Here is a 14,292-nt window from a genome sequence, read left to right on the forward strand (position 1 = left end):
TGGGAGTGGGGCCCACGAATATGAGTTTAAGAAGACTTCTGAGTGGTTCTGATGTACAGTACTGAAACAGGAAATGTCTTGGAGTTCCTTATTTTTATTCAATAAGAGAATCAATTTTCAACTGGAACCCCAAATGGGAAGTGACTCTTCTTGCAAAGGAATTTACACCTCTATGTGAAAGAGGTTGAAGGCAGAGAACACAGATCAAGAGAACTACAGGGCTGGGCAAACATTTAGAAACTTTCCCAGGGAAATTAGCCAGGCAAGCTGGCAGATGGCATTTTGTCAAGACTCCTAGTTCCTAGAAATCAACTAGGAAAAGTCACATTTTAAAGTGAACTTTGAAGAAGTGCATAAACACAGCCTAAAGACTTTCTGCAAATACTGATAAAAATTCTGATATAAAGAAAATGACATCCTAGCACACATGCGGAGAGCATGGATGATGAGAAATAAGCAGATATTGGAAGGAGTGGGTAATAGAACAGCTTACTCATCTTGCCTCTCTAGTTAAGAGACCTCACCAGTTCTTTAATAATGACATTTAATTAATGACATTTAATATTTATTGAGTGTTTACTCTTTGCCAAGTACTTTCATAAGCGCCTCAGTAAATTATCTCATTATTAGTCCCATATCACAGATGAGGGAACAGAAGCCCAGAGACGTATAGAAGCTTGCCCCAGTTCTTAACTGAGCTGAGATCTTTTTTTTTTTTAAAGTACCTAGGCGAAGAGGTACAACATATTACGAGCAGAAGGGACAGAATGATCTAAGTCATGGCAGGGAGTTGAATCTGGCAAGGTAGGCAGAGGCCAGAAGCCAGCTTCAGAGCTGACCAGTCACTGAAGGGTTTTATTTAAACTGGGTAGTGATATAATCCGTGATCAGATTTGTTTTAGATAAGCCACACCGATAGCTGTGATGTAATGGAAAGGACATTTAATTTTTTTCCCCCCTGTCTGAATAATCTGTGCGTAGGTCTCAGGTCTGCCATTTTAAAACTAGAAGTGTTATATAAATGGCAAAGTATTATTCAATTGATCCTAATGGCAAAGCTTGCCAGCAGGGGGGGAAATGTAGAGCAGGTTAATGTAAGATTAACATAAAACTACGGTTGATTCTGCGCTAAGTTAAAAAAAAGTGTGTTAGTGAATAGGACATCCTCCCCTGGGTGGTGGCGAAAGTTTTAAAAAGTCGTTACAAGGCTGGAAATGTAGCAGAGGAAGCTGATTTTTCTTCAGGGAAAAAAAACCTTTAAATCAAACCTTTTAGGCTGGGTCGTGGGTAGTCTCACAATCTATTAAAATTATCGTTCTGAGTACACTTGTAGGATCAAAAAAGATAAAAAGAAGAAATGAATAAAATAATTACGGAATCACCAGCAAAGATCGTATTTTCCTGAAGGTGGTTACGTTGCCGTACCGGAACCACGAACCAGAGGGTCTTGAGCAGCACGGAGGATTGACGGTAACACGGCCACGCCGGCAGTGAAGCCTACTTTGGTTCCCGCCCGGTTCCTCTTGCTCCTTCTAACTCCTTCCCCCTTCGCCAGTTTCGGAACGGAACCCTTTTTAATTCTTTCCAGTTGAAACGTAGGACCGATTTCGTCAGCTCAATCCGGAATGGTTAACATGGCAGGGGCCGTAAGATGCCTCGGTAGAGGTAAGACTGGGTTGTCTTGCGGGGAAAATATCTCTGGCATGGAGTCTCCTGTTGAAGGAGAGTGCAAACGGGACTCTCCTAGGCACGGGTCTGCTCTGGGTGATCGAAATGCTTTGTGTTCTTTCTGGGCTCTAGATTCTCCAGAGAGTCATTCACTACTTAAAAACGACCTTATCAGGGGTTTCACTTCTTTCTGGAGCCTACCAGTCGAGGGGGGTGGGGGGATGACGTACTTCACACCCCCTCAGCCCCTCTTGGGGAAGGCAAGGACAGGGTTCTATCTCCAATACTGGGGTGTGGGCTGGAGGGTGGGTGGAGTTTGATACGTGAAGAAGTGAGTTCTAGTAAGGGAAAGATGGTGTATTTGAATGGCACATATATTTAACAGTTTTCAAAGTGCCTATTGGTGCTTTCCGAATACATCGCTGCAGGTGATTCGGTTCTTAAACTTCCAGACGTTGTCTAATTTAGATTAATACTTCTTATCATTTGGAGGCTAATTCTGTTGTACTTCTTGGTAGCCACTCTTTTCCACAGTTTATGAAGTCCAATTTGGTTTTTGTACAGTGCTTTTTTTGGTTTTGAAGTATAGTGATATACATCGTTATTTAAGGTAGGTCTTCAGGTGGAGGTAGCAGCTAGCATCACCCCCACTTTACAGAGGAAGAAAATGATCCTAGTAGGTATGTGGCCAAGATCATGTAACTAGTAAGTGGTAGAAGAAGGACTGAATCTCGTACTCCTAGGCCAGTGTTTTTTGGTTTTTGGTTTTTTCTCCCCACTTCATCACACTTTGAGCTGCTCACAGGAAAGTTCAGTGTCAAGACCAGCATCCTTTACTTGTAATAGCTGATGCTCAAAAGTTAGGGGTGGCAAGAGATCAAGACAGACCCCGATGACTACTTTGTGAGCAAAAAATGTATATTGTTACTGGAAAGAGATTGATGGCATTATCTTCATGTATGATAGAAATCATATTATATTAGAAAAACTAAACAAACCGAAATGAGAACTGATTTCCTCCTTCATTTTCATCTCTTCTGTATCTAAATTCTCTCCTTTGATGATCTCATCTAAGCTTTGACTATTTTCTGTATCTTAATGGCTATCAAATTTACATCTACAGTTAGGACCTCTCTTTTGAACTTTAGATTTTTATACTCATTTGCATATTCTAGGTCTCCACTTGGATAGCTTTTTAGCACCTTACACTTGTTTAAAACTGAACTCATTATTATAGCCTGTAGTTTTCCCCATCTCATTTGATGACAACTCCATCCTTTCAGTTGTGCAGGCCAAAACCTCAGAATATCCTTGGCTCCTCTCTTTTTCTCACATTAAATAGTTGGAAAATCCTGTTTGCTTTACCCTCAAAGTAAATCCAGACTCTGACTTCTCACTACTCCATTGCAACTACCTGTGCCAATTCATTACCATATCTCACCTAGATTTCTCTCCAGGTCTCTCTCAATAAATAGTGAAATTGGACCTTTAAGAACTTAAATCACCTTACTCCATGCTTAGAATTCTGCAAAGCCTCCTTATTTTTCTAAACATAGTCCTTAGAATGGCCAGCAGCTGTGCTGTCCATTTTGTTATCCAGTGTTGAACATTTCAAATATGGCTAATCTGGATTGAGTGTGTCAAATACACATTAGATTTTAAGGGCTTAGAACAAAAAAAAAGATGTAAACTATTTAAATTTTTTTGCATTGACGATGAAATGATAATATTTTGGGGTATTAGCTGTAATAAAATATTTTATTTTTATTATTAATTTCAGTTTCTTTTTACTTTTTTTATTGTGGCTATTAGAAAATTTCAGTTACACATGTGGCTCACATTGTTTTTCTGTTGAACATCACTGGCTTACTGTCTTCCATATCATCCGGTTCCTGCCTCCCTCCACACCCGACCTCTTCCCCAACTACCCTCCTACACACTCACTCAGCCCTAGCCACACTGGCCTCCTTTTTCCTTCAATGTACCGAGAACACTCCTGCCTTGGGATCTTTGGCCTGGAACACTTTTTCTAGATACTTACATGGCTAACGTCCTCATTTTTTTCAAGTCTTTTCTCAAATGTTCTCCTTTTTAATGAGGCCTGTCTTAACCACCTTACTTAAAATTGCCAATCACATTCCCCCTGACTGTCAATCACCTTTGCCCTGCAGTTCCCTCTCTTCCCCCATATTATGTTTATTGGTATTGTTTCCCCCTCTAGAATGTAAGCTCCATGACGATAGGGATTTTTGTCTGTTTTGCTCACTGATGTATCCTAAAGGCTTAAAACAGTGCTAGTGTGTGTTTCATTAGCACACTCATTGTTGAACAAATGAGTGAGTAATTGGATCATCAAAAAAAAATGCCTCTCTTCAATGTGTTGTAATAAATAATATTTAAAGTAATTTGAATCCAGTTTTTGCTCATTTGTTCAGGTTTCCTTCCTTCATTCAACAGATGTTTATTGAGTCTCCACTTGCTAGGTGTTAGGAATACAATGGTGAATAAGCTGCACACATTACCTGCGCAAGCTATTTACCATCTATTGAGGAGCAGACGTTAATTGGATAATTATTTCTTTAATTACAGTTTTCCTAAGTGCTATGAAGGAAAAGTACGAGATACCTAATCTATTTCAGGGACTCTACTTAAACATGACTTCTTCAGGATTAATCCATGACTGGATTGCTGTGAATTAGCTATGTAAAGGAGCACTGGAAAGTCACAGGGCTGAATGACAGAGATGGAAGGAAGATTATATATCAAAATCCTAAGGTGGCAAAGAACTGGGTATGTTCAAGTAACTGAAAAGAGACAAGTGTATTTGAAATTGTGAGCATGAGGTAGAGTGATGTTAGATGAAGCTTACTTCACAGGTTAGAAGTAGCTTATGGAGTACCTTTGTAAAAATTTACCTTGTTCAAAGAGCCAGGTGAAGCCATCTAAGTGTTTTAAGGACATGATGAGATTTTCATTTTTAAATGATTGCTCTTACCAATAGTAGGTGAAAAAGAAATGGAGGGCTGGTCAGTTAACTCAGTTAGTTAGAACATAGTGTTGATAATATGAAGGTCAAGAGTTTGGATTCCCATAGCAGCCAGCCACAAAAAAAAAAAAAAAAAAAAAAAAAAGAAGAAGAAGAAGAAAGAAATGGAGAGGGCCAAGAGTAGAAGATAGAACACTTTGAAGACTGTAGCAGTAACACAGGGGGAGATGATGGTGGCCTGGACAATGGTAATTGTAGGGAGAAGGCAAAGACTAGACACATAAGTCCTCCTAGGGAGAATGAGGATTATAATAGAGTCAGGTAGGAAGGCAGTTGAGGATTGATCCTTGGGGAGTCTTTCAGTATCAGTGATAAGAGAATAAATTAACAAAGGAGATGGAATAATTCTCATCTTGTTGCCACTGGGAGGGAGTCAGGGAGACTTCTGAGAACGAGTGCAGATTCTGGTAGTTTCATGTGTTGTTGAGGAAGTTCTGATGGCTATTCCCTGAAGTAGTAAGTGAGGTTATCTGCTAAGAGTGAGGAGAGAAACAAATGCATTAAAGGAGATAAAATAATACAGATATACAAATTGACTGTAGAGGGACTGAAAATACAGATATCATGGTCTAACAGTGCTGCTTAAATAGTGGTATTTTTTGTAAATTGATTTCTCTTAGTCTGTAGCGGTTTGATAGATTTGCTGGAAATTTTAATTTCTGGTTGTTATGACTAGGTATTCTAAATAGTAATGGTTGATGTTTTATAGCAGGTTGCAACTGATGTGTTCAAGAGATTTTTTTGTTTCCCCAAAAGAATTATTTAGGGATTTTCCAAGGTTGTTGGGTTCTGATTTGTTAGAATTGTTAGAATTGTTTGGAAGTGTTTGCCAAAGCTTGAATGGATAACTGCTTGTTCCTTCATTTGCCATATGTGATTTTTCAAGACAGCTGGTTTCTTTGAAAATGTGGAGCATCTCCTCCTAGACTATTGCATATCAGCACAACCCACTAAATTTGAGATTCTGGAGGGAAGGAATTGGATCTCATTAATATTTCCCTTTTTACTCCTAGCTCTTACACAAGAATTCTCAATGATAAGTAGGTAGGTCTTCTACACTGCTTCAGCTGTCACTCCTGTGTGTCCACAGAATTCATGGTTGTGGTGGTTAGTTTGTTCAACTTTCTTTTGAAGATTACATGTGAAATTGGGTTGTTAGGCAAGTAGCTTTGATGACATTTGAGATGATGATAAGAAGGAGTAGGCCACTGGAAGATTTGGAGATGGTGCATCCCAGACAAAGGTAACATTAAATGCAAAGTCCCTGAGGCAGGAATTATCTTGATGGGTTCAAGGATCAGCAAAAAGATCCTAGTGAGCAGTGAGAGAGTGGTATTGAGTAGTAGGCAGGAGCCAGCTCACATAGGGCCTTGTAGACCACAGTAAGAATTTTGTAACTATTCTGCATGCACCGTCTATGCACTTGGAAACTTAACTTACCAGAATGAATTCACTTGATGTGTAGACCAAATCTTAAAATTTCTATACTATTGGTTGTTGCAAGGTTTTTATGTAACTGGATATTAAGATATTGGAACAGTCATTGTATATGAAAATCTACTTGCAGATTACTAATTTTAATAATTGAGTTCAAGCCAGTTTAACAGAACTGAAAAATGGATTGCCAGATATGTGAAAACATACTCAGCCTAACTCATTAGAAAAATGCAAATTAAGGGAGCTCTTAAAAATGCAAATTAAGATAACTTTTTTTTCTATTAGATTGGCGAAAACCAAAGTGTTTGGTAAAATAAGGTGTTGGCATGAGTGTGTGGAAACAAGCAATCTTTTTACTGCTGGTGGAAATGTATATGGCACTGTTGTTATAGAGAGCAGTATTTATCAAAATTACACGTTTATAACCTTGATCCAGCAAATTCACTAATAGAAACTTATTCTATAAATACACTTGGGGGCTGGCTGGTTAGCTTCGTTGTTTAGAATGCAGCCTTATAACACCAAGGTCACAGGTTTGGATTCCTGTACCCCTCCCCGCCCCCCCCAAAAACAACTCCAAAAACTTGTACATGTGCAAAATGATGTTTGTACAAGGTTATTTACTATAGTACTGTTTATAGTAGCAAAAGATTGCAAATGACCTAATGGTTGGTCACTGATTAAGTAAATTATAATACAGCTACACAGTTTAGTACTTTGCAATCCTAAAAAGATAAAGTGTTTATGAACTGATATGAAATTATCTCTGTAATATATACATATATACATACGTTTATGAAAGGCATACATGAAATTATCTCATATATATGTGTGTATATATTTGTGCAAATAGGCTCTAATATCTTTAAGTGAAAAAGCAAGATGTAGAACACTGAGTAGAGCATATTACCATTTCTATAATAAAAGAGGGAAATATATTGGTACTATATGCTTATATATGCATATAATATTTCTGGAAAGATGCACAGGAAATTGCTACCATGGGAGGGAAGCTGGGGGTGGAGGGTAGGAGGAAGACTTTTGTATATTCTTTTGTAATCTTTAAATAAAAACATTTAAAAAAATTTCTACATAAAAAAGAATATAACACATATAAGATTTAAAGAATAATTATAGCTTGAAATTTTGAATTCTCACTATTAAGCTTAAAAAATTAGGACATTATCAACACCTTCAAAGATCCGTGTGCCTTTTTCTTACTTCATCTACTTCTTCCTTGGAGTTAACCACTTTTCTTGAATTTTTATTTTACAGCTCCCTTGTTTTTCTGTAGTTTTAACATACATAAATATGTACCCCTAAATACAATATTGCTTAATTGTGTGTTTTTGAACTTTGAAATCGTACCAAATGAATTGTTCTGCCACTCGCTTAGTTTTGCTCAACAGTATGTTTGTGAAATTCGTATATAGCACATTGTTTATTTTTATATGCCTGCAGCTTTCCATTATAGAATATACCACAATGTATTCATTCTGTTGTCAACAAATGAGTTCTTTCCCATAGTTTTGCTGTTACAATGATAGGCTTATTCTTGTGCATGTCTCTTATGTACATGCCTAGGAGTGGAATTGTTGTATCATTGAGATGTACATGCTCACCTTCATGGATTTTCCAAAGAGGTATTCCAGTTCACTCTTATCTACAATGTGTAAAATGTACTCAACATTTTCAGCAACCCCTGACTTTTTTTTTTTGAGATTTGCCAATCTTTATGTTAAACAGTGCTACTTAAATTATCTGGTCTACTTACTGTTTGTTATCTGTCCACAATAAGATCAAAGCACTGCTTCCTTGATTGAGAAAGTTTTGTGAAAAAAAAAATACTGTCAGCTGAACTGAACAGTACACTTAGTGATATATGGTTGAATTACATGCTGGTGTGTTCTTAATCTGGTCGCAGACCTGTAACAGGCCTACTGACCACCTTTTAAGTAGCACTGATGTAAAATGGTATTTTATTGTGGTTTAAATTTATATTTACCTGATTACTAATGAGGTTGTGCATCTTTTTTTATACATTTTTGCATCATTTGTGTTTCCTTTTCAGTTAGAAGCCTGTTTATCTCTTTTGTTCATTTTTAAATTGGATTGATCTTACATATTCTGGATATTAATCCTTCATTAATTATTTATATTGCTAATATATCCTCCCAATTTTGGCTTGTCTTTTTCTTTCTTTAAAATATATTTGATAAACAGAAATTCTTAACATTAATGTAGTCGCTTTTTGATTAGTGCTTTTTGGGTTTTATTTTTTACCTTCCCAAAGGTCATACAGGTATTTTCCTTCATTCTGAAAGCCTTTAAAAGATTGTGCTATTCTCATGTTAGTCCTTAATCCATCTGGATTTGATTTTTTTGTATCAGATACAAATAGGTGTTAGGATCCAAATATACTCTTTTTCCTGATGGATAAATCATTTGTCTCAGTAACACTAATTGAATTCTTTGCACAGTGATTTGCAATAACATCCCTGTTGTATTTCAAATCTCCATATATGCCTGGGTCTATTGCTGAGCCATTTGTTTTGGTTTTTTTTGTGGCTGGCCAATAAGAGGCTCCAAACCCTTGATCTTGGTGTTATGACACCACGTCATAACCAACTGATCTAACCAGCCAGCCCCCAATTTGTTGTTTTTATTAGTCTGTCTTTCTTTCTATACTTGTACCAATACCGAAGTGTCTTAGTTACCATAGTCTTATAACAAGTCTTGATCTCTAGTAGGGCAGGTCCCCCACTTTCTTCTTATCTTTCAGAAGGACTTGGGTAACTGTGAATGCACTATCTATTTAAAAAATGAATAAATAAAATGTAAATTATTTCAAAAATTCAGGGGTACATATACATATTTTCTAATAATATAACTAAAACACATCATGTTGAGCATGAACTAAATTAAGTTAAAAATAAATGAAATTAAGTTAAAAATAAATATTAGATGTGTTTACCTGCTTTTATTTTCAAGAAGTGTGGTTTCCATTATTACACTTTAAAAAAAAATGGTTAAGAATCACAAAATATTGAATGTTTTTGTTTTGAAGATACTGACTTTTAGATATAAAAAATAGTGAATATAATGAGTATTTAATGTTAATATTTTACATATTTTTCCTTTCAAGTCTTGATGCATCATCAAAGGCGTAGTCTTTCCAAGATGGCTTTTCAGACATCTCTTTATCCTTGTTCTGTAAACATTCAGATGCCAAACAGACATTTTGCTGCTGCTACAAAGTAAGTGTTTTTTTTAGTTATTATTTCTTTTTTTTTTTTTTTTTTTTTTTCATCTTTTTTGTTCGAAGATTTATTTTTTTTTTATTTTTATTTTTTTATTTATTTTTTTATTTATTTATTTATTTATTTATTTATTTATTTTTTTTTAATTTTATTTTGTCGATATACATTGTAGCTGATTAATGCTCCCCATCACCAAAACCTCCCTCCCTTCTCCCTCCCCCCCTCCCCCCCAACCATGTCCTTTCTGTTTGTTTGTTGTATCAACTTCAAATAATTGTGGTTGTTATATCTTCTTCCCCCCCCCCCCCGGTTTGTGTGTGTATGTGTGTATGTGTGTGTGTGAATTTATATATTAATTTTTAGCTCCCACCAATAAGTGAGAACATGTGGTATTTCTCTTTCTGTGCCTGACTTGTTTCACTTAATATAATTCTCTCGAGGTCCATCCATGTTGTTGCAAATGGCAGTATTTCATTCGTTTTTATAGCTGAGTAGTATTCCATTGTGTAGATGTACCACATTTTCCGTATCCACTCATCTGATGATGGGCATTTGGGCTGGTTCCAACTCTTGGCTATTGTAAAGAGTGCTGCGATGAACATTGGGGAACAGGTATACCTTCGACTTGATGATTTCCATTCCTCTGGGTATATTCCCAACAGTGGGATGGCTGGGTCGTATGGTAGATCTATTTGCAATTGTTTAAGGAACCTCCATACCATTTTCCATAGAGGCTGCACCATTTTGCAGTCCCACCAACAATGTATGAGAGTTCCTTTTTCTCCGCAGCCTCGCCAGCATTTATCGTTCATAGTCTTTTGGATTTTAGCCATCCTAACTGGGGTTAGATGGTATCTCAATGTGGTTTTGATTTGCATTTCCCGGATGCTGAGTGATGTTGAGCATTTTTTCATATGTCTGTTGGCCATTTGGATATCTTCCTTAGAGAAATGCCTACTTAGCTCTTTGGCCCATTTTTTAATTGGGTTGCTTGTTTTCTTCTTGTAAAGTTGTTTGAGTTCCTTATATATTCTGGATATTAATCCTTTGTCAGATGTATATTTTGCAAATATTTTCTCCCACTCTGTTGGTTGTCTTTTAACTCTTTTAATTGTTTCTTTTGCTGTGCAGAAGCTTTTTAGTTTGATATAATCCCATTTGTTTATTTTTCCTTTGGTTGCCCGTGCTTTTGGGGTCGTATTCATGAAGTCTGTGCCCAGTCCTATTTCCTGAAGTGTTTCCCCTATGTTTTCTTTAAGAAGTTTTATTGTCTCAGGGTGTATATTTAAATCCTTAATCCATTTTGAGTTGATTTTAGTATACGGTGAGAGGTATGGATCTAGTTTCATTCTCCTGCATATCGATATCCAGTTTTCCCAGCACCACTTGCTGAAGAGGCAGTCCCTTCCCCAGTGAATAGGCTTGGTGCCTTTGTCAAAGATCAGATGGCAGTAAGTGTGTGGGTTGATTTCTGGATTCTCTATTCTATTCCATTGGTCAGTGTGTCTGTTTTTATGCCAGTACCATACTGTTTTGGTTATTATAGCTTTGTAGTATAGCTTAAAGTCAGGTAGTGTTATGCCTCCAGCTTTATTTTTTTTGCTGAGCATTGCTTTGGCTATTCGTGGTCTTTTATTGTTCCATATAAATGTCTGAATAGTTTTTTCCATTTCTGAGAAAAATGTCTTTGGAATTTTGATGGGGATTGCATTGAATTTGTATATCACTTTGGGTAGTATGGACATTTTCACTATGTTGATTCTTCCAATCCAAGAGCATGGAATATCTTTCCATCTTCTTGTATCCTCTCTAATTTCTCTCAGCAGTGGTTTGTAGTTCTCATTATAGAGATTTTTCACCTCCTTGGTTAACTCAATTCCTAAGTATTTTATTTTTTTGGTGGCTATTGTAAATGGGCAGGCTTTCTTGATTTCTCCTTCTGCATGTTCACTATTGGAGAAAATAAATGCTACTGATTTTTGTGTGTTGATTTTGTATCCTGCTACTGTGCTGAAATCATTTATCAATTCCAACAGTTTTTTTGTAGAGGTTTTAGGCTGTTCGATATATAGGATCATGTCATCTGCAAACAGGGACAGTTTGACTTCATCTTTTCCAATCTGGATGCCCTTTATTTCCTTCTCTTCTCTGATTGCTCTGGCTAGTACTTCCAACACTATGTTGAATAGGAGTGGTGAGAGTGGGCATCCTTGTCTAGTGCCTGTTCTTAAAGGAAAAGCTTTCAGCTTTTCCCCATTCAGGATGATATTGGCAGTGGGTTTGGCATATATGGCTTTAATTATGTTGAGATACTTTCCCTCTATACCTAACTTATAGAGGGTCTTTGTCATGAATGAGTGCTGAACTTTATCAAATGCTTTTTCAGCATCTATAGAGATGATCATATGGTCCTTGTGTTTGAGTTTATTAATATGGTGTATCACATTTATTGATTTGCGTATGTTGAACCAACCTTGCATCCCTGGGATGAATCCCACTTGATCGTGATGAATAATTTTTCGTATGTGTTGCTGTATTCTGTTTGCTAGTATTTTAGTGAGGATTTTTGCATCTATATTCATCAAGGATATCGGCCTGTAGTTTTCTTTTTTGGTTATATCTTTACCTGGTTTTGGTATCAGGATGATGTTTGCTTCATAGAATGAGTTTGGGAGATTTGCGTCCGTTTCAATCTTTTGGAATAGTTTGTAAAGAATCGGTGTCAGTTCCTCTTTGAATGTTTCGTAAAATTCTGCTGTGAATCCATCTGGTCCTGGGCTTTTCTTTGTTGGGAGCCTTCTGATAACAGCTTCAATCTCCTTTATTGTTATTGGTCTGTTCAAATTTTCTACGTCTTCACGGTTCAGTTTTGGGAGCTTGTGTGTGTCCAGAAATTTATCCATTTCCTCCAGATTTTCAAATTTGTTGGCGTATAGTTGTTTATAGTAGTCTCGAATGATTCCTTGTATTTCAGATGAATCAGTTGTAATATCGCCTTTTTCATTTCTAATTTTTGTTATTTGAGTCTTCTCTCTTCTTTTTTTTGTTAGCCATGCTAATGGTTTGTCAATTTTATTTATCTTTTCAAAAAACCAACTTTTTGATTCGTTGATCTTTTGAATTGTTTTTTGGTTTTCAATTTCATTCAGTTCTGCTCTGATCTTAATGATTTCTTTCCGTCTGCTAACTTTAGGATTGGATTGTTCTTGTTTTTCTAGTTCTTTAAGGTGAAGTGTTAGGTTGTTCACTTGCCATCTTTCCATTCTTCTGAAGTGAGCATTTAATGCAATAAATTTTCCCCTCAATACTGCTTTTGCAGTATCCCACAGGTTTTGGTATGATGTATCATTGTTTTCATTAGTTTCAATAAACTTTTTGATTTCCTGCTTGATTTCTTCTTGGACCCATATGTCATTAAGTAGAATGCTGTTTAATTTCCATGTGTTTGTATACTTTCCAGAGTTTTGTTTGTTATTAATTTCTAGTTTTAATCCATTGTGGTCTGAGAAGATACATGGGATAATTCCAATTTTTTTGAATTTATTGAGACTTGATTTGTGACCTAATATGTGATCTATCTTGGAGAATGATCCATGTGCTGATGAGAAGAATGAATAATCTGAGGTTGTTGGGTGGAATGTTCTGTAGATATCTGCCAATTCCAATTGGTCTAGAGTCTTGTTTAGATCTTGTGTTTCTCTACTGATTCTTTGCCTAGATGATCTGTCTAATATTGACAGTGGAGTGTTCAGGTCCCCTGCTATTATGGTATTAGTGTCTATTTCCTTCTTTAGGTCTAATAGAGTTTGTTTTATAAATCTGGCTGCTCCAACATTGGGTGCGTACATATTTATGATTGTTATGTCTTCTTGGTGGATCAGTCCTTTTATCATTAAGTAGTGTCCCTCATTGTCTCTTTTTATGGTTTTTAGTTTAAAGTCTATTTTGTCAGATATAAGAATAGCCACTCCAGCTCGTTTTTCTTTTCTGTTTGCATGGTAAATCTTTTTCCATCCTTTTACTCTTAGTCTGTGTGAATCTTTATGGGTGAGGTGGGTCTCTTGTAGGCAGCATATAGTTGGGTCCTGCTTTTTGATCCAATCAGCCAGTCTGTGTCTTTTAATTGGGGAATTTAAGCCTTTAACATTAAGAGTTGTTATTGAAAGGTGTTGATTTATTCTTAGCATTTTATTGGTTGTTTGGTTGTCTTAGGTGTCTTTTGTTCCTTGCTTTCTGATTTACTGTTTGGTTTCTGTGTTTGTTGGTTCCTTAGGTTGTAGATAGTGTTTTTGTTAGCTTGTTTTCTCTTCATGAATGCCATTTTTATTGTACTAGCGGGTTTAGATTTTTCTTAGGTTTTTATGGCAGTGGTAGTTATTTTTCAGGAACCAAACCCAGTACTCCCTTGAGGATTTCTTGTAAGAGTGGTCTTGTGGTAGTGAACTCCCGCAGTTTTTGTTTGTCTGAGAAATATACTATTTGCCCCTCATTTCGGAAGGATAGCCTTGCAGGGTAGAGTATTCTTGGCTGGCAATCTTTGTCTTTTAGTATTTTGAAAATATCATCCCATTCCTTTCTAGCTTTTAGGGTTTGTGATGAAAAGTCTGATGTTAACCTGATTGGGGCTCCCTTATAGGTGATTTGACGCTTCTCTCTTGCAGCTTTTAAGATTCTCTCTTTGTCTCTGAGTTTTGCCAATTTGACTATGACATGTCTTGGAGAAGGCCTTTTTGGGTTGAATACGTTTGGAGATCGTTGAGCTTCCTGGATCTGAAGATCTGTGATTTTTCCTATACCTGGGAAGTTTTCTGCCACTATTTTGTTGAATATGTTTTCAATGGAATCTCCATTTTCCTCCCCTTCTGGAATACCCATGACTCG

General features: G+C 36.5%; 1 protein-coding gene across 1 annotated transcript in view; it reads left to right on the top strand.

Moving 5' to 3' along the window:
- The first annotated feature begins 1,336 nt into the window (after positions 1-1,336).
- The window catches only part of MRPL1 (mitochondrial ribosomal protein L1), a 71,586-nt gene continuing 58,630 nt past the window's right edge, over positions 1,337-14,292 (top strand). Inside the window, exons 1-2 of the mRNA XM_063108424.1 lie at positions 1,337-1,665; positions 9,297-9,408. Coding sequence (XP_062964494.1) covers positions 1,626-1,665; positions 9,297-9,408 — 152 coding nt within the window. The 5' untranslated portion in view covers positions 1,337-1,625. The remainder of the gene's footprint in view (positions 1,666-9,296; positions 9,409-14,292) is intronic.

The sequence above is a fragment of the Cynocephalus volans genome, chromosome 9 (assembly GCF_027409185.1).
Source record: "Cynocephalus volans isolate mCynVol1 chromosome 9, mCynVol1.pri, whole genome shotgun sequence".
NCBI classification, from domain to species: domain Eukaryota; kingdom Metazoa; phylum Chordata; class Mammalia; order Dermoptera; family Cynocephalidae; genus Cynocephalus; species Cynocephalus volans.